At 33.6% G+C, this 24,066-nt stretch overlaps 1 protein-coding gene across 5 annotated transcripts in view; it reads right to left on the bottom strand.

Annotated features, from left to right (window-relative positions):
• Window positions 1-24,066, bottom strand: part of LOC114336805 (tyrosine-protein phosphatase 10D) — a 365,560-nt gene that overhangs the window by 129,835 nt on the left and 211,659 nt on the right. For all 5 annotated transcript variants that reach the window (XR_007698102.1, XR_007698103.1, XM_050650569.1 and 2 more), the window contains exons 2-3: window positions 22,852-23,095; window positions 18,796-19,080 (exon numbers count right to left, since the gene is read on the bottom strand). Coding sequence is in view for 3 of the 5 variants with exons in the window: in XM_050650569.1 (XP_050506526.1) it covers window positions 18,796-19,080; window positions 22,852-23,095 (529 nt within the window). In the remaining 2 variants the exon portion in view is untranslated. The remainder of the gene's footprint in view (window positions 1-18,795; window positions 19,081-22,851; window positions 23,096-24,066) is intronic.

The following is a 24,066-nucleotide window of genomic DNA, read 5'->3' as shown; positions in this document are numbered from 1 at the left end:
ACCCCGCATATTCCAACAAGTGTCCTCAAAGACACACCATCCCCTCCGCCCAACATGAAATTCAGCCACTTACGATCGAAAGATCATTCCCCCCTTTCGAACTCCCTACAGAAACAAAAAACATCTTGTCTATTCAGACCGCTCTGTTGCTTAACTTGTTGCCTGAACTTCGTGAGCATATCGCTGCAATCACGGCTAATCTGATTAGCCAAGTCTACGACCACTCGACAGTGGTCCACGGGTACGGGAGCAATGTCACGGTGACATTCCGCTCCAACCACTAAACACCCTCCCTTTATGGATTTCACCCTAGGCACAGTCAACTGTCAGGGTCTCTCCAAAAAGAGACCCCTCATCAAGAATATCCTGTCGAAGCATAACATCCAGATCCTCGCACTCACAGATACTCTGTCGAAAAACGATCCACACTTCGCAGGATATTCGATCATCCATCGAAGCCGCTGTCAGGTTTCACGTGGGAATGGTATTCTCGTGAAACACGGAATACCGCACAACACACACACATTCCCACAAAATTTTCGTCCACCTGATGTGGACTTCCTGGCAATTGACGTGCACATCCCCAACAACGAAACCCTCACGATAGTCTCTTACTACAAACACCCGGGTCAACCACTCAACAGGCATTTGCTAGAGTACTTTTCGAGGCTCGGCAAGGCTGTGTTGATGGGTGACCTAAATTGTAGACATACACAGTTTGGTGATCACCATCAAAACCCAGAAGGCATCCGCCTCACGGATTATCTACTAGACCTTCCCATTTCAAGAATCACCAACACTGAATTCACGTTTTTGAACGCCAATGGGGCCTCTATTATCGACCACATCCTAGTTACTAGTAACATTCTGGATCGGTTCGGGGATAGATGCCACATAGGCGATTCGATAACGTCAGACCACGTACCTCTTCTTGTCGACACCGACATTCTCACTCCAAAACAACCAAACCCTCCAAGATCTATAAGAGACTATCGTCACGCTAACTGGACTGAATTCCAAAACTTCATCACACAAAATCTCCCAATGTTAGGCGAACTCGATACTAACGATAGTATCGACACCAGTGCAACCAATATCGAGAACCTCATCACTGAGGCGATCACGCACGCAATTCCACTCAAACAAATAACTTATACATCACCGGCACTTCCACAATACATCATTGCCAAAATTCAACAAAAACGACGTCTTCTACGTCAATACAAGGCCAACAGAAACCCACTAATCAAAACAGAGTACAACCGAATCTGTGCCAGGATAAAGAGGGAGATATCTGTCCTAACGGCTCGCCGGTGGGAAGAGACTACCTCAAAACTGGACTACAGAGACGGAGGTAAATTCTGGCAAAAATTCAAAGTCCTAACAAAACAAAAATTATCTCAACCATCTCATCTGTTGGTCAACAATCACATAGTCAATTCCCCAGAAGGGAAAGCCGAAGCATTCAAAAATTCGCTTCAAAACAATTTTCAAACGCCAGATAACCCGAACTTTGATCGCATATTTAAATTCAACACAGAATACATTGTAAATGTTACTCTCAACCACCACATTCCAGTCTATGATCCTATCATGGACCCCCTCACAGACAGGGAAACGGAGAGCTTTTGCCAAATCGGCAAAAACAGCGCTCCCGGACCTGATGGCATCAACCGAAGGTGCCTCAAAAAACTTCCAGAGAGTATCATCCCTCTTCTAACTAAAATATTCAATGCATGTCTCAAAAACAGCCATTTTCCTACTCCTTGGAAAGTGGCCAACACCATCATGCTTTTGAAAAAAGGCAAACCCCCAACCGACGTGGAATCCTACAGACCAATTTCATTAATCAATACTCTGGGTAAAGTTCTTGAGCTAATCCTAAAGGAGAGGCTCAATAACTTTCTCGAAAACCACAATATCATACCAAAATTCCAATATGGATTCCAGTCAGGTAAATCTACCAAACATGCATTAATAGATTTCACTACCAAAGTCACTCAAACCATCAACGATGGCTCTATCGCCATAGCCACATTTCTGGATGTGCAGAAGGCTTTCGACCAGGTCTGGCACGACGGGCTTGTTCGGAAACTTCTGGACATCGGGCTTCCATTGCAATTTACCAAAATTGTACACTCCTACCTCCACAACCGTACTGTCAGAGTGAAAATATGCGATCAAAAGTCCACCCCCTTCACTCCACAAGCTGGAGTTCCCCAGGGTTCAGTCCTAGCGCCGCTGTTGTACATCATCTACAACAGCGACATCACTAACCAAAATATCCCAGGTACTCGGCTGTTTCTCTATGCAGACGACACGACTCTGCTCTCAACTACCTCTCGATACAACCCAAGACTCCTCTTCAGAAGAGCACAGGCTCTGTTGGACGGTGTCGGCGAATGGTGTTGTAAGTGGAGAGTCACGCTCAACGCGAACAAAACAACAACAATTGTGTTTCGCGCCCCTACTGTGTCAAATAGAATCATTCGCAATGAAGACGACCAATATCCTCTGAGTTTGTTGGGAGAAAGGCTTGTTGTTAGCCCGACTGTGAACTATTTGGGAGTACTGTTTACCAGGACTCTCAACTGGGACGCAGATCTAAAGGCAACTTTAGATAGGGTAAGGAACAGGGCCAGACTTCTCAACGCTCTCTCGGGAAAAATTGGCAAGACACACAAGAAGACTCTCATTCACACTTACAAGACCTTTATTCGACCCGTCATGGAGTACAAATCATGTATCTACTCTCTTTGCTCAAGACAAAAACAAGAGAGGTTGTTGAGGACGGAGCGCAGAGTCTTGCGTAGATGTAACTATGAGCACTGGCGATATCCCTCAAACGAAATCCATAACATCTCGAACATCCCCAAAATCACCGAGAGAATAAACTCTCTGAACAGGAACTTCACAATCAAAGTAATCAACGGCCCCCCTTCCGACACACAAGAATCTCTCAAATGTTCCTGTTCATCTTCCGGCCACGTACTCTACCGAAAGCCCAAACGCAAAAAGATTCACGTACCGTCCGCTCTAATGCAAACATGCATTGACGAACTCCCGGTAGAGTACGAAAACATCCTTGAGGCTACCCCGTTAGCCTTCCGTACCCACCTCTAACATTTCCTCTTCCTTACCCCGAACAGGGAGAAGTTGGTTTTTTGCGGTTTCCCAACTTCATTGCACAATTATACCTGTTCGTCCCAAGAAAATAGCCGCAACTATTTTCTCCACTCGAACGCTCACTGTCCACGCTGCGCTCAAAGCCACCTCCTGACCGCCGACGAGGGACGCAGGTTCGCCTGTCGTTGTACAATGGTTTCTAGGGAGCTTGGTCGAAAGCAAAGCACGGACAGTACACGTAAATGTCTATGGAACCAACAACAATCCATCAAACTTTCTTCTCTGTTGACTTCTGGCCTTCTGGACAACACCGTCTGGCATAACCCAGGATCCAAGAACACCAGGACACGGCGCTTGCCCCGGTGTGGTTTTCGGACTGTTTGCTTTGCTGCCAACACAATACATTCACCTCAAACCCTGAAGAGGACAAAATCCTAAACGGGGAAGCACATTGAACGCATTTCTTCTAAACATTATCTAGACAAGCAAATCAAACAATGTGGCGTGGCATGTAAACTATATTACTTGAGAAAGGCACTCCGCCGAAACAGCTGTAGTCACTTAGATATAATAAATTTTGTGGAAGTATAGAAAACAAACGTTTTCAGTTTTTTATTGTTAAATGAAATTAAAACTAAATGATACACGTCTTATATAAATACGAGTATATAGTAACCAAATCGAACACTAATAATTTCTAAACTATTGTAACGTATTCCTCTATTTGCCTTACACCACTTTTGATTGGTTTACTGTAAAGAGGCCGAAATCATTAGACCGAAAGCAGTACACCAAACTCATTAGACCGAAAAGCACTTTACTGAAACCTCACTAGACCGAACAGTACGAGACCGAAAAGGATTCGGTACATAATACAGGGTGCTCAAACAGGATTGTAATCTGAGCAAGAGTAACATCAACCTCCGTTCACCATTTATCCAGGCTTAGGACTGGCAGCACAAAGTACTTGGTACTTGCGAGTTTAGAGGTTGTTTTTTGTTTATTTTTTTATTTTTATTTGTTTTTGGTTTATTTTTTATTTATTATGTACAATACTAAAAATAAAATAATAATAATAGTCTCCCGTTTTATACCGCTAACGCGGCTTTGGGATTATAGCAGAGTAGTCTGCTATCTCTAGGGCCTACGGTATACAAGGAAGGTAACAGTTTAGAGGAAGGTTTATTATTTTTTTTGTTTTTATTTGTTTTTGGCTTATTTTTTTATTTACTATGTATAGGACTAAAAATTCAATACTAAAAATTAAAGTTATGTGCAATCCCCCTTAAGTAAGTAGGTATGTTACCATGAACAACAAAGTTATCGACGAGGCGTTTTAATCTGTCAACAGAATCTCTGTATTTTTTCTGGCTCATGAGTGGTTATTCGCCAGCTAAATATTGTTCTATTCTTAGTTCGTTCAAACTCTGTTCTCTCTGCAGTGCTTCAAAATCTTAGCATAATTTACTGCAATCTTTTTTAATTTATGTACCATTTCGGTCTAGTGAGGTTTCGGTAAAGCGCTTTTCGGTACAATGAATTCGGTCTAATGATTTCGGTCTAATTGTCGTGTACCCTTTTAATTGGTGTAACTTGAGCCTCTTTCCTCAACAGATACAAAAAAGAACAATTTTAGCAATTATAGTAAAGCATACTATAAAGTTCTATCAACTATCTTGCTAAAGAGGCTCACCTTGTATTCGGAAGATATTCTAAGCGACTACCAATCAATGCGGCTTTCGTGCTGGAAGGTCAACAATAGATAAAATATTTTACGATCAATCAATAGAAAAAACTGGGAATTCAACTGAGATGTACACCAAATTTTCGTAGATTTTCAGCAAGCAGATAATTCGATAAAAAGGAGCAGACTATGGCTAGCAATGTTAGAAATGAGAATACCAAGAAAATTAGTGGAGTTAACTCAAATGTGCGTGAGAGACTCATATGCACAGATAAAAATAGGAAACAGAACATCTATGTTATTTAGTGTAACATCAGGACTTAGACAAGGAGACCCCTTATCACCATTGCTATTCGATAGGGCTTTTCATCGCTTCTCATTTGTTTCGGGCACTTGAAAATTGACCTGTTTCGGGATTTTTTTTCCAAAATCATCCATTCTCGAGAAAATGAATTTATTCCAACCTTTATGTGCTCACTGTATAATATTATGAAGTGAATCTGAATAGGATTTATCCACATAATAAAATCATTAGCTTATTCATTCTATTAGTACTTAAACAAAATTATAATTTCACTCAAATCACAATTTCTGTAGCGGTTAGCTTTATTTAAACAAAAAATTACGAAGATTGAAGGACTGTGGTAAATATATACTTTTAGCAACTTCATTCGAATAAGAAATAATGTTGTGTAATCAGAAGTAATTACCAAGGTTGTTCTATTTTGTGTTTCGACTAAAGTAAATGCAATTGTGTACTTACTACACGAGCGACATAAATTATGCAATTAGACATTTTAGTAAGACATTATCGTAATGGAACGAAATAAGAAGCAGGAATTAACAAGATGATCGCAAATAGTTCCACCTATGTGGACGACCTGACACTCGCACAAAAGAAGAAAAATTAGGAGACAAAATAAATATAGAAAATAAAAGTATATTATTCTAGTTAAAAAAAAAATAAAAATATTATTTGCATGCAACAAAGAACATGTACCTAATAGTCTGGGCTGATTATCGGAGTATAGAGCATAGGCCATTTTTGGGAAAAGTTATTTTCCAGCAATTTTATTGCTGGAATCGAATTATAAGATCCTATATATTAATAATACAGGTATGCAAAGTCCTCAGATAGTGTGCTACTTTTTTTATAAACAAAATGGCGCCCGAAAATCGTGTTTTTTTCCAAAACACCCAAAAACACCCAAATAAAAATTCACCGTGATTAAATTCTCCATAGAGACGTGTTTCTCCCGATCTGCTTTGACGAAAATTTTCCTCAGAAAATGCGGGTTTCCCAACAAAATCTTTAATTTTGAAATAAAGTTTTAGATAAGTAATTATCTACCAATAATTAAATAATTTGGTGACTTAAAAGCCTTCTTGATTTAGATTATAGTTGCAGAAGCTGGTGAAAATTAAACGAATATTTTAGCAACAATTCAATTGTTAATTCATAATTTACGGTCGCAATAATAACCAAAATAATTATGATACACTGATCAAACTTTGAAATCTTATAAAGATGAGATGCCTATTTAACATTTTGTCAACAAAATATAAATTTTTTATTTTTTTGCATAATCTTTAAATGTTAAAAAAAATAGTTATAAACAAATTAACGTTTCTCAGAAAGTTTTTATTATATTATAATTTTAAAAAATAGCTAAAATGCGCATTTCAAATATCTTGAAAATGAATGCTTTAAAACTTTTTTGCAACCATTTGCAAAAAAGTTATGAAACAGCAAAGTAAACATACGATTACTACGGTGTTTATATATATTTTTAATTCTTTCAAAGCGTAGAAGCGAGTTTAAAGTACAAGCTAATTAATTACAAAAAAATATCGATTATCAGTTTAATGGTTATATTTTAATTAAAGATTATAAACAAACTGGAACATGAAGTAAAAACCACTTCTATGTAAAAGGTATATTTACTAAAAATTTTTAGAATCCCAATGGATTCAATAAAATGAGTTCATCAGAACGTTTTCAAACCTATCGGTCCATCATCAGTGATCTAAAATCAAATAAGTAATCCCACTATTAAAATTAAAAAGATGGTTGAAATTGTGAAAGTTAAAAAATGTGGTTATGATTACTTACTTGAATACTTGCAAAATAGCCCCAGAACCAAACAATGGTTGTGATTATAAATAAATCTACATTATGTTGAAATAAATTTAAAATGGCTAAACGCCGATGTTAAAGGATTAAACCTCTGGGAACATGGTGAAACTCTACCCGAGGACCCAATCAACCATCTTCGGTCAACGATGACTACTAAGTGTCAAAGCTATGTAAGGAAATGCTTGATGTGACATTGACAGTAAAGGAAGAAAGTAGTCGATTTTCTAGGAATTTTAAAAACAAAGTCATGATCCAGAAGAAGATATGTTAAAGCTTTTAATATCTGAAATTGTCTGTTAATTAAATCTATTGTTGTTTAAAATTAAAAGATAATGTGTTTTACAAAATAAAATTATTTTAACTGTAGGTAACTACAAATTGACTGTATCAAATAAAATTAACCTGATCAAAAAATTACAATATGATAAAGTGAGCTGATTAGTAGTAATAACAGAAATAAAATTAAATAAGTGGTGTTATAGAAGAAGTTTTAAATTTTGAAAAGGGATATTATTATATCAAGAAATTTATATGTCCACATCATGTGTATTGATGGTTGTATAGGTAGTAGGGAAATTATTGTTTGGATGTAGGTGAAAATTAAAAAATTTTATATAGATTGGAGTTAGGATAAAGTCAATCTGATAGTAGAAAATGTGATTCAGGAATGCAATTATTATGGAACAGTTTTAATGAAATTGAGAAAATTCTTGTGACAAACTGGTGAATATGTAAAATTGATAATAAATAATTGTAGGAAAACAGGTTGCCCAGTTGATACAAACTAAAATTTAATTAGTATAGAAAACAATAGGTGTAATGAATGAAATAGAATTAATAAAACAAAATTAAGAGAATGAATATTGTTATAATTTGATTAAAGAATGACTGAGTTTAACTGTGATAAATGAAATAAAGTGATGAAATGTTAGATGTGAAGATAAAAAAATATATTTGGAAAAGGTCAAAGACAAAAAGCAAAGGAGTGTGATGTAGGGTCAAAGCATAGGTGAAATGAGTGAAAGAGAAAGATTGGAGAGTTGGGTATGAGGGTTGAACTGAATGAAGAAAAGAAATGAAAGAAGTGTGAAAAGAGGGTATGGTAAATTAATTAGGTTTTGATTAAGAGGAGTTCATGTGGTTAGTAATGATTAGTATGTGTAAGGAGTTTGGAGCCAATAAGGGAACGAAGAAGATAGTTGACAGTGGGTAAATAGGATGAAGAAGATAGCAGATAGGATAGGAAAAGGGAAGGTATAACAAAGTAATAGGAATTATGAAAATAATTGACGGTGAATGGGGACAAAATTGCGGTTAAGGGATGTTTGTCGGTTAACACAATTGGGACTTTTCTTTAGGTCTTTGACAATTTCCAAATCCTCGTATAAGTCTAAACGGAGTGTATTTTTTTGTTGAATGTTGTGTATCAACTGGACCCCATCAGGAATCTTAAGTTCGTGTTTATTGACTTTTAAATGGTGTGAAAAAGCTGAAGTGGTATCTCTCTTACTGTGTTCTGCCGATCGGGTGGAAAGAGATCTATAAGTTCTACCAATGTAGGTAGCATCGCAGTCTGAACAAGAGAGTCTGTATACCCCACTACGGCTCATGTAATGGATAGGGTCTTTGGTGTTAGTTAAGCTTTTATTGAGGGTGTTATTGACTTTCAATGAGATTTTGATGTTATCACAAGAATTAGAAATGATTTGTTTGACTCTTTCAGATAATTTGGAGTTATTAAACGGTAAGGAGGCATAAATTGGAGTAGTTGTGGAAGATGATGAGAAAGCGGATTGTTGAAGTAACTTAAGTTCTCTTTTCTGTTGAAGTTTATGGATGATGTCTGGGTCATAACCATTGTTAACTGCAATTTGTTTGATGATGTTCAGTTCTTTGTTAAATTCAGTTGTAGATAGAGGAATAGAGTTTAATCTATGTATAAAGCTATGAAATGCAGAAAGTTTATGTGAAAGAGGATGGTTAGAAGTGGAATGGATAACGTGATCAGTCTGTGTAGGTTTACGGTAGATACCAAAGTTGAAGTGGTCATCTAGTCTGGTAATAGATATGTCCAAGAAGTTAATGGAGTTAGAAGATTCTAGTTCCATGGTAAATGTGATTTTAGGATGGATTAGATTGATTTTATGAAGTAAGTTGTGAGCTGAGTCGGAGTTACCAGATATGATATCATATCTGGTAACTCCGACTCAGCTCACAACTTACTTCATAAAATCAATCTAATCCATCCTAAAATCACATTTACCATGGAACTAGAATCTTCTAACTCCATTAACTTCTTGGACATATCTATTACCAGACTAGATGACCACTTCAACTTTGGTATCTACCGTAAACCTACACAGACTGATCACGTTATCCATTCCACTTCTAACCATCCTCTTTCACATAAACTTTCTGCATTTCATAGCTTTATACATAGATTAAACTCTATTCCTCTATCTACAACTGAATTTAACAAAGAACTGAACATCATCAAACAAATTGCAGTTAACAATGGTTATGACCCAGACATCATCCATAAACTTCAACAGAAAAGAGAACTTAAGTTACTTCAACAATCCGCTTTCTCATCATCTTCCACAACTACTCCAATTTATGCCTCCTTACCGTTTAATAACTCCAAATTATCTGAAAGAGTCAAACAAATCATTTCTAATTCTTGTGATAACATCAAAATCTCATTGAAAGTCAATAACACCCTCAATAAAAGCTTAACTAACACCAAAGACCCTATCCATTACATGAGCCGTAGTGGGGTATACAGACTCTCTTGTTCAGACTGCGATGCTACCTACATTGGTAGAACTTATAGATCTCTTTCCACCCGATCGGCAGAACACAGTAAGAGAGATACCACTTCAGCTTTTTCACACCATTTAAAAGTCAATAAACACGAACTTAAGATTCCTGATGGGGTCCAGTTGATACACAACATTCAACAAAAAAATACACTCCGTTTAGACTTATACGAGGATTTGGAAATTGTCAAAGACCTAAAGAAAAGTCCCAATTGTGTTAACCGACAAACATCCCTTAACCGCAATTTTGTCCCCATTCACCGTCAATTATTTTCATAATTCCTATTACTTTGTTATACCTTCCCTTTTCCTATCCTATCTGCTATCTTCTTCATCCTATTTACCCACTGTCAACTATCTTCTTCGTTCCCTTATTGGCTCCAAACTCCTTACACATACTAATCATTACTAACCACATGAACTCCTCTTAATCAAAACCTAATTAATTTACCATACCCTCTTTTCACACTTCTTTCATTTCTTTTCTTCATTCAGTTCAACCCTCATACCCAACTCTCCAATCTTTCTCTTTCACTCATTTCACCTATGCTTTGACCCTACATCACACTCCTTTGCTTTTTGTCTTTGACCTTTTCCAAATATATTTTTTTATCTTCACATCTAACATTTCATCACTTTATTTCATTTATCACAGTTAAACTCAGTCATTCTTTAATCAAATTATAACAATATTCATTCTCTTAATTTTGTTTTATTAATTCTATTTCATTCATTACACCTATTGTTTTCTATACTAATTAAATTTTAGTTTGTATCAACTGGGCAACCTGTTTTCCTACAATTATTTATTATCAATTTTACATATTCACCAGTTTGTCACAAGAATTTTCTCAATTTCATTAAAACTGTTCCATAATAATTGCATTCCTGAATCACATTTTCTACTATCAGATTGACTTTATCCTAACTCCAATCTATATAAAATTTTTTAATTTTCACCTACATCCAAACAATAATTTCCCTACTACCTATACAACCATCAATACACATGATGTGGACATATAAATTTCTTGATATAATAATATCCCTTTTCAAAATTTAAAACTTCTTCTATAACACCACTTATTTAATTTTATTTCTGTTATTACTACTAATCAGCTCACTTTATCATATTGTAATTTTTTGATCAGGTTAATTTTATTTGATACAGTCAATTTGTAGTTACCTACAGTTAAAATAATTTTATTTTGTAAAACACATTATCTTTTAATTTTAAACAACAATAGATTTAATTAACAGACAATTTCAGATATTAAAAGCTTTAACATATCTTCTTCTGGATCATGACTTTGTTTTTAAAATTCCTAGAAAATCGACTACTTTCTTCCTTTACTGTCAATGTCACATCAAGCATTTCCTTACATAGCTTTGACACTTAGTAGTCATCGTTGACCGAAGATGGTTGATTGGGTCCTCGGGTAGAGTTTCACCATGTTCCCAGAGGTTTAATCCTTTAACATCGGCGTTTAGCCATTTTAAATTTATTTCAACATAATGTAGATTTATTTATAATCACAACCATTGTTTGGTTCTGGGGCTATTTTGCAAGTATTCAAGTAAGTAATCATAACCACATTTTTTAACTTTCACAATTTCAACCATCTTTTTAATTTTAATAGTGGGATTACTTATTTGATTTTAGATCACTGATGATGGACCGATAGGTTTGAAAACGTTCTGATGAACTCATTTTATTGAATCCATTGGGATTCTAAAAATTTTTAGTAAATATACCTTTTACATAGAAGTGGTTTTTACTTCATGTTCCAGTTTGTTTAACTATAAGGTATACAGCCAATCCAGGGAACTACCCCTTTTTAGTAAAGATTATAAATATATTTTTTTTTGTAATTTACACGCGCGAAAGTAGACCAATACAGTACTGTAGCTATAATTTTCACTCGGAGCGACGACCGGCCGCGCGACGTACACTTTTAATAAACAATGTATGCTGCGTGTCAGTCGCTTCGAGTGAACATTTTAGCTCCGACTCTGTATCAGGCCTACTTTTGCGCTAAAAATTACGAAAAAAGTATTTTTAATCTTTGATTAAAATATAACCATTGCACTAATTTTTGACATTCTTTGTGAGTAATTAGATTGTACCATAGACTCACTTTTAAGCTTTGAAACAATTAAAACAAATTATAAACAACGGAGAAATCGTATATTTACTTTGCTGTTTCATAACTTTTTTGCAAATGGTTGGAAATTTTTTTTAAAGCATTCATTTTCAAGACCTAGGAAATACGCATTTTAAGTATTTTTTAAAATTAGAATATAAGAAACAATTTCTGAGAAATGTTAATTTGTTTATAACAATTTTTTTTAAACATTTAAAGATTATGCAAAAAAATGAAAAATTGATATTTTGTCGACAAAATATTAAATAGGCATCACACCTTTATAATCTTTCAAATTTTGATCAATGTCTCATGATTATTTTGGTTGTTATTGCGACTGTAAATTGTTAATTAACAATTGAATTGTTGCTAAAATATTCATTTCATTTTCACCGGCTTCTGACTTTATAATCTATACCAAGAAAGCTTTTATTTCACCAAGCTATATAATTATTGATAAATAATTACTGGCCCAAAAAATTTATTTGAAAATTCCACACCTGTAATTTTGAACCAATCAAAATACGTTATTTTGACAGATCACCATGGCAACGGAGGTATTTTATCGGAAATTTTTTGCTCGTGGGGTACCCAACAGCGAATTATAGTGGACATTTTTTGACGCTTACAATAACAGAATATTTTTGACAGACTGGTTTTTATTTGTTTACATAATTTAAAATAAAACGCCAAAAAATAATTTTCTATCACTTGTAGTTACTCAAAACTTATGTAAAATTGAAGAATATACTATTTTCTATCTTGAAATGGTATTCCCATGCAACTACAATGAGTAGAAATTACGAATTTGAAAGCCTAAATAATTGCTGACAAAGCTATGGCGCGCTATTAATCTGTTCATGCAGCTTTGGATTTTCAAATGCAAATTTGGTGTGGAATTTTCTTACCGAATACCACGCGAAGTCAAATTAATATCCGGAAATTTTTTTTTGATCATGAATATTTTTAGAAAATTTCCCTCGTCTGCGACTCGGGAAATTTTCAAAATATTCATGATCTCAAAAAAATTTCCGGAAATAATTTGACCTCTAGTGGTATTACTAGTGAAAATTCGAGATTTTGTTGGGAAAATCCACATTTTCCAAGGAAAATTTTCGTCGGAGCAAATCGGGAAAAACATGCCTCTATGTAGAATTAAATTGGGGTGAATTTTTATTTGAGTGTTTTTGGTTTAAATTTAAAATCTTCGGAGTTATAGAGCAATAATTGAAAAAAATACGATTTGTCGGCGCCATTTTGTTTATAAAAAAAGTAGCACACTATCTGCGGACTTTGCATACCTATATTAATAATATATAGGATCTTATAATTCGATTCCAGCAATAAAATTGCTGGTAAATAACCTTTCTTTGTACTTTACTAATTAGACCAGCGTATTATAACTATTTTTTTTTGAAAATTTAAAGATTATGCAAAAAAAAGAAAAATTTATATTTTGTCGATAAAATATTAAATAAGCATCTCATCTTTATAATCTTTATAAGTTTGATCAATGTATCATGATTATTTTGGTTATTATTGCGATCGTAAATTGTTAATTAACAATTGAATCGTTGCTAAAATATTCGTTTAATTTTCACTGGCTTCTATAATTACAATCTATACCAAGAAAGCTTTGATGTCATTAAGTTATTTAATTATTGATTAATAATTACTTACCTAAAACTTTATTTGAAAATTAGAGTTTTTGTTAGGAAAACCCGCATTTTCCGAGGAACATTTTCGTCGGAGCAAATCGTTAAAAACATATCTCTATGCAGAATTTAATTGCGGTGAATTTTTATTTGGGTGTTTTTGTTGTAAAGTTAAAATCTTCGGAGCTATAGAGCAATAATTGAAAAGAATACGATTTGTCGGCGCCATTTTGTTTATAAAAAAAGTAGCACACTATCTGCGGACTTTGCATACCTATATTATTAATATATAGGATCTTATAATTCGATTCCAGCAATAAAATTGCTGGTAAATAATTTTTCCATGAATTTTGCTAATTAGCCCAGAGTATAATTACCTAACGAACATAAAATAATTCTACAGGAAATACAACGTTTTTGAGCGACTTGACGGTAAAATATCAGTAGATCGTGTCAGATAAAGATGGAAGCCGATATTGAAGCAGATTTATCCAGGATTGAGGTACAACAATGAGAAATGCAAGCGCAATATCGTAGAGGATGAAGGGGTATGGTGAAAGACGGGAAAGAAAGACCCTCAACAAAGAAACTGGAAGAAAAAGGACTTATAATTTAATGTCCAATAAAAGAAGAACAACAGTGGAGGCACTCAAAGAAATGGGACAAATGGGGATTGAAATAATGTTCAAATTATGTAAAGAAATTTGGAATATGGCTGGAAAACAGCCAGAATTGGTGTAAGCTCACTTGCATACCTATTTACAAGGAAGATTGACCAACTGACTGTAATAAGTACCGTGCGATAGCTCTAATCTCAATTGGTTACATATAGGCGAAAACGGCAAGTTCTTTGGAGAAAATATTTCCATGAGATTTTTTTGCATAATCACATTCGTGAGACATTCCAGAATAAGATTCAAGAAGTCGCCCACGCGAAAAGTGGTCCAATTTTTTTTAATCAAAGTGAAAAAATCAATATTTTTAGCCGGAACAACATTTTTTAGGTGTTTTGGACCATTCTGGATAAAAAAGGTCTGTTATAATTTTTCTCTAAAGTTAATAGTTTTCGAGGTAAAAGCATTTTAAAATTGAAAAAAAAAAACGAAAAATGGCGATTTTCAAGGCTTAATAACTCGGGTAAAAGTTATTACTATGAGAGTCAGAAAGTAACTAAATCAAAGTTTAAAGCCCCCCTACAAGATCCTGAAGAAATTTTTGTCATTATTTGATTACTAAGCTGTTATTTTTAAGTAAAAAAAATGAGCGCCATGCACGTATTAGGCGGCCGTCCATGATGAGTGCGAAAGAGATGCCATTCAGGCAGTCCAATGGCGCATCTCACTCGCACTCACATTTACAGCCGCGTCAAGACGATCTTCCCACTCATTATTAATAATTAAAAATAACAGCTTAGTAATAAATTAATGACACAGATTTCTTCAGGATCATGAAGGGGGGCTTTAAATTTGATTTATTCACTTTCTAACTCTCATAATAATCATTTTTAACCGAGTTATTAAGTCTTAAAAATGGTCATTTTCGCGTTTTTCAAATTTTAAATTGCTTAAACTCGAACACGATCAACTTTAAGAGAAAAATTATAAGATACCTTTTCTGTCTGGAATGGTCCAAAAAATCTAAAAAAAAATTTCTCCGGGTCAAAAATATTGATTTTTGCAATTTGATTAAAAAAAAATGTTAAAAAAAATTGGACCACTTTTCGCGTGGGCGACTTCTTGAACCTTTCACGAATGTGATTTTGCAAAAAAATCTCATGGGAATATTTTTCCAGCGAACCCGCCGTCTTTGCCTTGTCTAATAGTATTCAACAGGATTACGTTATATCTAATTGCTATGTTCAAAATATTAATTAGAGCAAAAACCACTCTTTTAACATTGATACTAGTTTGAATACACATGACTTATTAAGAATTAAACAGAACACTATAGAGAGTTTTTATAGATAACTATACAAAGATATGCTAAAATATTTGAAATGGCCCTAAAAGAAAGGTTGCTTGAATTTTTTCATATAAATAAGGTTATTTCAGATAAGCAATTTGGTTTTGTAAAAAAATCAAGTACAGAAAGGGCTGTAGTTGACCTACTGGAGAAAGTGATAGGAGCTGTGGATGAATCATTGAAATGCGTAGTGGTTTTCCTTGATTTAGCTAAGGCGTTTGACACGGTCTCTCATAAAATTCTCTTAGATAAACTAAGTAATTATGGGGTTAGGGGAATTGCACTAAATCTAATAGCAGATTATTTGTCGGAAAGAGCTCAACGAGTAAAAATTGGCCCAGAATTGAGTTCTGAAACTACAATAAAATTCGGAGTACCACAGGGAACAGTATTAGGACCACTTTTATTTAATATTTATCTGAAAAATATCACAAGAATTAATAGTTTCAACGGCCACATTGTTTGTTATGCCGATGACACAGCAATATTATTTATGGGGAAAACATGGGAGGAGGTTAAAACCAGCTCTGAAATGAGCCTAAAACAGCTAAACTTATGGTTAAAATTTAACAAACTGACATTAAATATTAATAAAACAAAATATATCGCCTTTAGCCCAACAATTGTTGACCAACCTACAAATTTTCATATAAAATTGCATAACGCAAAATGTCAAGGACAAAATTGTGACTGTTCTTCAATAGAAAAAGTTTTCTCTATAAAGTATTTAGGTGTCTTCATAGATCAACATTTACGTTGGTCAGACCATATCACTCATGTCAGTAAACGAATAAGGGCTCTAATGCATAAATTTTATATCTTAAGAGATATTCTACCCAGGAAAAAATTAATCATGGTTTATAACTCGCCTGCAGAATCAGTCTTAAGATATTGTATTGTAGCATGGGGTGGCGCGTTTAACAAAACTCTTAACATTTTAGAAACAGTTCAAAATACTCTATTAAAAATAATTTTTAAAAAAGAAAACTGCATCCAACAAAAAAATTATATGATGAATCCGAGATATTTAGTGTTAAATCCCTCTACATCTACAACTGTGTTTTAAATATTTATATAAACTCCAAAAAATTTAAATTTCAAAGCAACCGATTAACTCGATCAGTAACAAATATGGATATTAGTATTCAGCAGTTCAAAAAATCAGTAACACAAAGATCCCTAATGTTCTTTGGACCTAAATTTTATAACATAATTCCTATACACATCAAACAAGAACCTAAATTATTTAAATTTAAAAAATACATAAAAACCTATCTAAAAACCCACTTACAATTATTTTTGGACGCAATGTCTTAATGTATGAACGACAGCATAATCAGAGTAGAATTTGGGTGTATATTGGTATTATAATTAACAAAGTATTCAGCAGCTAGAGAGGTTTACCGTCCGTCTTGTTCTGTTGCATTATCTCTTCGATAGTTAGGTATGTTACTTCTTAGTTCCAACCTTAATACTACTTTTATGTACAATTGATACAGTTTCGATTGACATAGTACAGTGCAAAACAGGCAACTCTTGCCTAGGCATGGTGCTGAGTCAGTCGATACTAATAATAATATAAGATCTAAATGTAAAATGATGTACACACATATTTTTGAATAAATTTGAAATTTGAAATAGGGGGTCACATTTAATTTAGTCTTAGGTGAAAGATCTGTCCTTTAGCTTTGTAGAAAAAAAAACCCAAAAGACCTTTATTAAAATGTAAATTACTTCAGCAGGTAAAAAAAGAACAGCAATGTATCCAGAGTGGATCATTACCAAAGATAATCAATCAGGGATCTGAAATTTTACCATACGTAACACCCAATGAAGTTCGAAGGCCAGTGAAAGAAATGAAAAACAGTAAGTCCCTCGGAGGCGAGGAAATAGTGGCAGATGGCTTGAAAGTGGCTGGAAAACTATTACTGCAGGTCCTTGCCAAACTATTCACTAGATACCTGCAGGAAGCAGTAACAACAACTCAGTGGCATAACGCAGAAATTATCCTACTTCATAAAAAAGGTGATGTGGTACCAACCTCAGAAACTACAGGCCCGTAAGTCTACCTTCCCATATTTATAAACTACTTACAAAAAATAATTACAAAACTATTAGAAAATAAATTGGAATTTTATCAGCCCCTAGAAAGAAGGTTTTAGAAAAGGCTACAGCTTTTTACCAATCTTCGAAAATAAAAGATACTGAAAATTATTTTTGGTTTTTTAGAATATAAGATTAGATTTTTCTTTGGTTTTAAAATGTTCACATATCGAAGGTTTTCTTAGTTAATATATCGAAATCAATGAGTGCCAGCCATGAATAATGGTATGTGATATTTGATGGCTTTTATTATTAGTACTTTCTCAGTTGAAAAATGCTCGACTGTACATATAATCGATTTAGTATATGTATACTAAAGCTTGTAAAAACGTCATACTTTCGTTATTAATATGTTTACACTAGACAATTCGCCGCCGCATACGAAAAGTATAACTCCGAAAAATACCGAAAAAGAGTAAAAATTTCAATAAACGCCGCGAAAAATATTATTTTCGATTATATGATTGTGAAAATTATAATCCCTAATAAAGTGTTAGCGCCTGCCTTTGGATCGAAAAAATCCGAAAGGTTGTGGGTTCGAATCTCACCAGGGTCAGAGATTTTTCATTTATTACAAATTAATAAATGAATATAGTTTCTGTCCTTGTGGGATCGGTACTCACCGGAGGGACCGCAGACTTTCGGATACAATTAGCGTCTCTTTGCAAAGACAATGACGTCGACTTTGCAAAGTAACAAGACACTTACTCAACATACACACTACACATGACACTAATACTCATGTTGTGACTGGCTCAATGACATAAAGTCCATGCCATTAAAAAAAATAAATAAATAAAGTGTTAGCGAAAAAATTTATTTTTTAAGGAGTATTAGCAAAAAACATCATTTTTGTTTGTGGGTCCACGAAAATTATATTTATTTACTAAAAAGTTCTCAGAAATAATTGTTTTCGTCGGAAGAAACAGAAACAGAAAGGGAAATAATTGTTTTCGTCGGCATCTATTATGAACTAAATCTTTTCGTTATAAATATTTTGGGAGTTATAATCTTCGCGGACATGCATATAAAAAAGAATTGTATCGCCAACACTTATCAAAGAGTTATTATTTTCACTGGAAATGTATTAGGAATCACATTAATCATAGGTACCAGCGAATTAACTCGTTAACTTACAAGAAAGTAAAGAAATCATCTAACTTACTTGTGGTGAAGTTTCTAGAAGTATAAGCAACGCTTTCTTTGTTTTCGAAAACGGTAAACGCCTGAACTTGGTACGTAGCTCCAGGAACCAGATCTTTCAGAACATACATGTTGTTATCCACATTGTCGATGATGATTGGTTGTTGTTTTGGCTCGGAAATGTGCACAAGAGGATTGATCTTAAGTTTAAAACTAGTAAAACTACCCTGGGCTGGAGATTCCCAGGATATGATGGCGGTTTTTCCACTTCGGACGTCGACTGAGAGGCCTGAAGGTGGATCAGGTACTGAAAAGAAAAATATTATTGGTAGCTATATATATATTTTACAACCCATTGTTAAATCTTTATTGCAGTTTGTTATTGTTTATTGTTGTGGCAGCATATTTATTTATAGCTAATTTTAGCATTATTTAAATTTATTTTAGTGATATTTTTTTCCAAAAGAATTGGTATAACGTAAGCTTTTAGAGAGAAGTAATAATCGTGTAACCTCTTAATTCACATTTTATTATTTGACTCTGACTATCTTTTTTTAGTACGTTCTTTAACGGTAAAATATTGCAAAACCTCTAGATTTTAAAGAACCGCTTGAACTGACATGAAATTTGGCTACAAGTCAAAAAAGTGTGATATTATGCCGATGTATGCTTTTGCCATGGGGGTGAGTTTCACCCCTTCTCGGGGAGTGAAAAAATATACGTCCAAAATAAGTCAGGAATTCGATTAACTGACTAATTCTAAGCAAGTTTTGTTCTAGAGTTTTTTCCCCAAGTCAATACTTTTCGAGTTAATTCTGTTCATTTTCCAACAAAATAACTACGTTTTTAGACGGTTTGTCGCAAGTAACTCAAAAAGTAACTATGTATTTTGTCGAAAAAAATATTCTTAGCAAAAATATAGCCTGTAAAAAAGTGAAAAAAAATGGTGTATGGATTAGATATTTAGACCTACTAAAAGCAGAGTTATAGCTAATGAAAAATAGGTTCATATTCGTCAAATTCCAAATCGAGTATTTGAATGTGAAATAACCAAAAAATTAATCACTATTTGGGGAAAACTCATTACAACTTTTTTAAAGTGTTTAAAAAATGCTTTATTTTTGTTTTATAAAAAAAAATCTAGCACCAAAAGTAAACAAGTTACACTCAAAATAAAGTTGGTCCCTTTTCTTTGGTAAAAAAATTGAGAAAACAATCCCCTAACTAGCATCTCAAATGAACTTATTCGTTACCATTTCACAAGTTGCTTTACTGGTGTATGTATTGTTTATTTGATTTGACGAGTCACTAATCACAAGTGTATGCAAATTTAGAAACACCAAATCTTAACCAATCTTTGTCTTACAGAAAAAAAATACAGGATATTCACAAAAGCAAATCTGACTTTTTTTACTGTTTGAGATTTTTGGTACCTTTGATAATTTTTAAGTTATTTTGAAAAAAACATTTTTTTCCATATCTTCATTTTTTATTTGGATCCTTGTTATGACTTTACCACCCTTACTGATAACCATAGATTTTGTTTTTTTATGTTTATTGTTAAACCAAACTGTTCCCAGTATCAAAAATTATGTTTGGTAGCGTCTGCAGGTCTATCTCTTCAGCGATAATGACTGAATCGTCGGCATAACGAATGTTATTATTTATATTGTCACCATTTATTTTGATCTCTTGTGTACAGTTTTCAAGTGCTTGCGTAAATAACTCTTCGGATTATACACTGCCGTGCAAAAAACTCGATCCACTAAAAATTTGGTCATTTTTGATGTTTTGAATTTCCTAAACCTGTTGTCCGATTTAAGTGATTTTTTACCACGTTATAGCCTTATCCATTGATAATATCGATGTAATAATATTGTTGCTAGACAGTTAAACTGTCATTGTATACCGGGTGTACGAATCAAACTGTGTTTTTTTCTCAAAGTTCGCATCACCCTGTGGACTATTCTAGCATTTATAAAATACATACTGAAATTAAAACCCAACTATAGCCTCAGGTTTTCTTAACATTTTGTCTTTTGATTCATTCGCTTATGTTGGATAATAAAAAAGTTAGGTACTTTAACAACTGGCCATGTTCGTCATCAGTACAGGGTGTTTCTAAATAAGTGCGACAAACTTTAAGGGGTGATTTTACATAAGAAAATAATGACAATTTGGTTTATAATCATATGTCCGCAATCGCTTCGTTTCCGAGATACGGGATGTGCAATTTTTTTACAAACTGACGATTTACTTATTGCTTTAAAACCAGTTGAGATATGCAAATCAAATTCGGTGGGTTTTAAGACGTAGTTATTGCACATTTTTTGACATACAATTAAGAATTTTATATTCACCATTGGCGTGCGTACGGGTAATATAATCGGTCATAATACCCGTTTGCGCGCCAATGGTGAATATTAAATTCTTAATTGTACGTCAAAAAATGTGCAATAACTACGTCTTAAAACCCACCAAATTTGATTTGCATATCTGTTTGTAAAAAAAATTGAACATCCCGTATCTCGGAAACGAAGCGTTTGCGGACATATGATTATAAAGCAAATTGTCATTATTTTCTCATATACACCCCTTAAAGTTTTGCGCAAATATTTTAGAAACACCCTGTACTGATGACGAACATGGCCAGTTGTTAAAGTACCTAACTTTTTTATTATCCAACATAAGCGAATGAATCGAAAGACAAAATGTTAAGGAAACCTAAGGCTATAATTGGGTTTTAATTTCAGTATTTTATATATATCAGAATAGTGCACAGGGTGATGCGAACTTTGAGAAAAAAACAGTTTGATTCGTACACATGGTATACAATGACAGTTTGACTCTCTAGCAACAATATTATTACAGCGATATTGTCAATGAATAAGGCTATAACGTGGTAAAAAATCACCTAAATCGGACAACAGGTTTAGGAAACTTGAGACATCAAAAATGACCAAATTTTTAGTGGATCGATATTTTTGCACCGCAGTATATAATAAATAGTAATGGTGAAACTACACAGCCTTGTCTTACTCCTCTACTTATCTTTTGCTCATCCGTGCTATTTCCATCTAATGTTAAAGCCGATTGATTCCAATAGAAATTTCTCACTATGTTAGTATCAATTTTGTTGAGTTCTTTTCGCTTTCACATTTTTAGAGAAACATTAAAATTGACAGTTTTAGATATTTAATTGCAAGCTTTATCCATTTTTGAGGCTATTGGTTTTGCCCAAAAAAAGAGCTAAAAGGAACTACAACGTTAAAGGAGTTTTATTATTTGATAGGGTCAATGGGTCCCCAAATATGAAAAAGCCGAGGAGTGCTACCATTTAAAGGAGTGCATTTTGAGAAAGGTAAATTAGTCCATTTTCAGTTTTTTATTTTTAACTAAAATCTATGCACTTTTCGTACATAATATATACATTTACAGAAAAGTTGATCAAAATTAAATTTCTTTTGTGTGTCACATTCTAGAGTCAAAATAATTTTTTTTTGACAAAAATAGATATATTTAAAAAACCAAGAAAAAACACCAAAAAACGAGATTTTTCTTTTTGCCACATAACTTTTTCCTTGGGGTATAGATATAGCCATTGCTTCACAGAAAAAACTTCTATTCTTCGTCTTCAAAATAACGTTTGGTAGAAGTCTTTAGTAGAAATAACCGAGATACGATTCTTCAAATTTCGCCACTCACAATATTCTTACTATTTTTTCGCAAACATTGTTCTATAATTTTTTTCTACGCTTTCTTCTTTCTTCTAATTTTTATGTACCTATATGCAATGGTAGATATTTGGTAAAAATAAAAATCAATTTACTGCCTTTAAAATGGTCTGCTGTAGAAGGTACTAGGACTAATTTTAAGCAAGACAGTGTTTTTCAAATATTGTTCTGAAGCTATTTCTTTGTGGCATTTATGTAGATACTATTCTAATTGTGGGTCATTTCCCAATAGAATAGTAAAACGGTTCTTCAAAGTTTTCTACTTTTGATGATTTATGTTAACTTTTCTCGAAAAATCTAGTTTTTTTGCTTCGTTTAAAAAAAATTGAATTCTTGTTACATACCTGTTGTAAAATTGGCAGTCCAGGTGAGCATGTTGTGTGTAGCGTTGGAGTAGTAAAGTCGAAAATCATATTTTGTTCCTGGAAGGGCCTGAGAAAATTTGATCACATCTCTGATGTCCTTAGAAGCAATAGTGGTGTTTGGAGCCGGATGACCAATAGGAGGGAAGTAATCTAATCTGTATACTACGCCATCTTGACCTAAATTACCAGGGATGTGAATGACCAGTTCTGCGCCAAAAGTCACCTGAAAAGAAAAATATAAAATTAGGAAGAAACTCAATAACGTACTACATTAAACCACTCCGCAAAATCGTCCTCAGAAAATTAGGTTTGAAAAGTTGGGGAAAATTTCATAACCTGATCTTTTTTAGGTTTTGTGTACTTTCCGTACAAATAAAATTTTGGTCTCGATCTTATGGACTCTAGCAATCTGTGGTCGAAAAAAACATTGTTTAAAACGATGTTACTGCCACCAAGGGTATCTAATTCTGACTCGTTTTGTGTTTGTGTTTTGTGTTTGTTTGTATAATCTGTATCGTAGATGTGATTGTTGAAAAAATCAAATTTAAAATTAAACTAAATTTTAGTTTCAGTAACCGAATGAAGAACAGACCATCGAAAGTCTTATACCCAATACAAGTCTGAAAAAAAGATTAAATGTTTATTTTGATTAAATAAATTATTGTTATAATAATGCTATTAAGAGGCTACATCAGCGTGTCATAAAGACGGAAAACGTGTTCCAGGATCGCAGCAATTTGATAAATATTTTAGTACGTGGAAATTACTCTATATATTATAAATAAAATATTACAAAAACGAGTCTGTACCGTTATTAAGAAAAATAAAAAAAATACACTTTCTTCAAATAAACTTTTTTATCCCATGCCTAGATTTTGTGTTACATTGGAACTACTAAAACCGATTATCTATAACAAGAAACCAAAGTTAACTGACTGATTTGTGTGATAGTGTCACGTGTCACGTACTGCGACGCACTGATGCCAAAAGTTCGCAGAACTTTCGAAAAACGGTGCGGCTACTATCTCTTGAACTAATATTGATGACGCGTTGATGTAACCTCTTAAATTGATTATTGTAAAATTTAAAAATTTGATAATGGAATTTATCAAAAAATTTTTAATAAAAAATAACACACAAAACAGTCAGAATTTGAGACCCCTGGCGGCAGTAACATAATTTGAAACAATATTT

This window comes from Diabrotica virgifera, chromosome 5, assembly GCF_917563875.1.
Source record: "Diabrotica virgifera virgifera chromosome 5, PGI_DIABVI_V3a".
Taxonomy (NCBI): domain Eukaryota; kingdom Metazoa; phylum Arthropoda; class Insecta; order Coleoptera; family Chrysomelidae; genus Diabrotica; species Diabrotica virgifera.
This window is presented reverse-complemented; position numbering and strand designations above follow the sequence as displayed.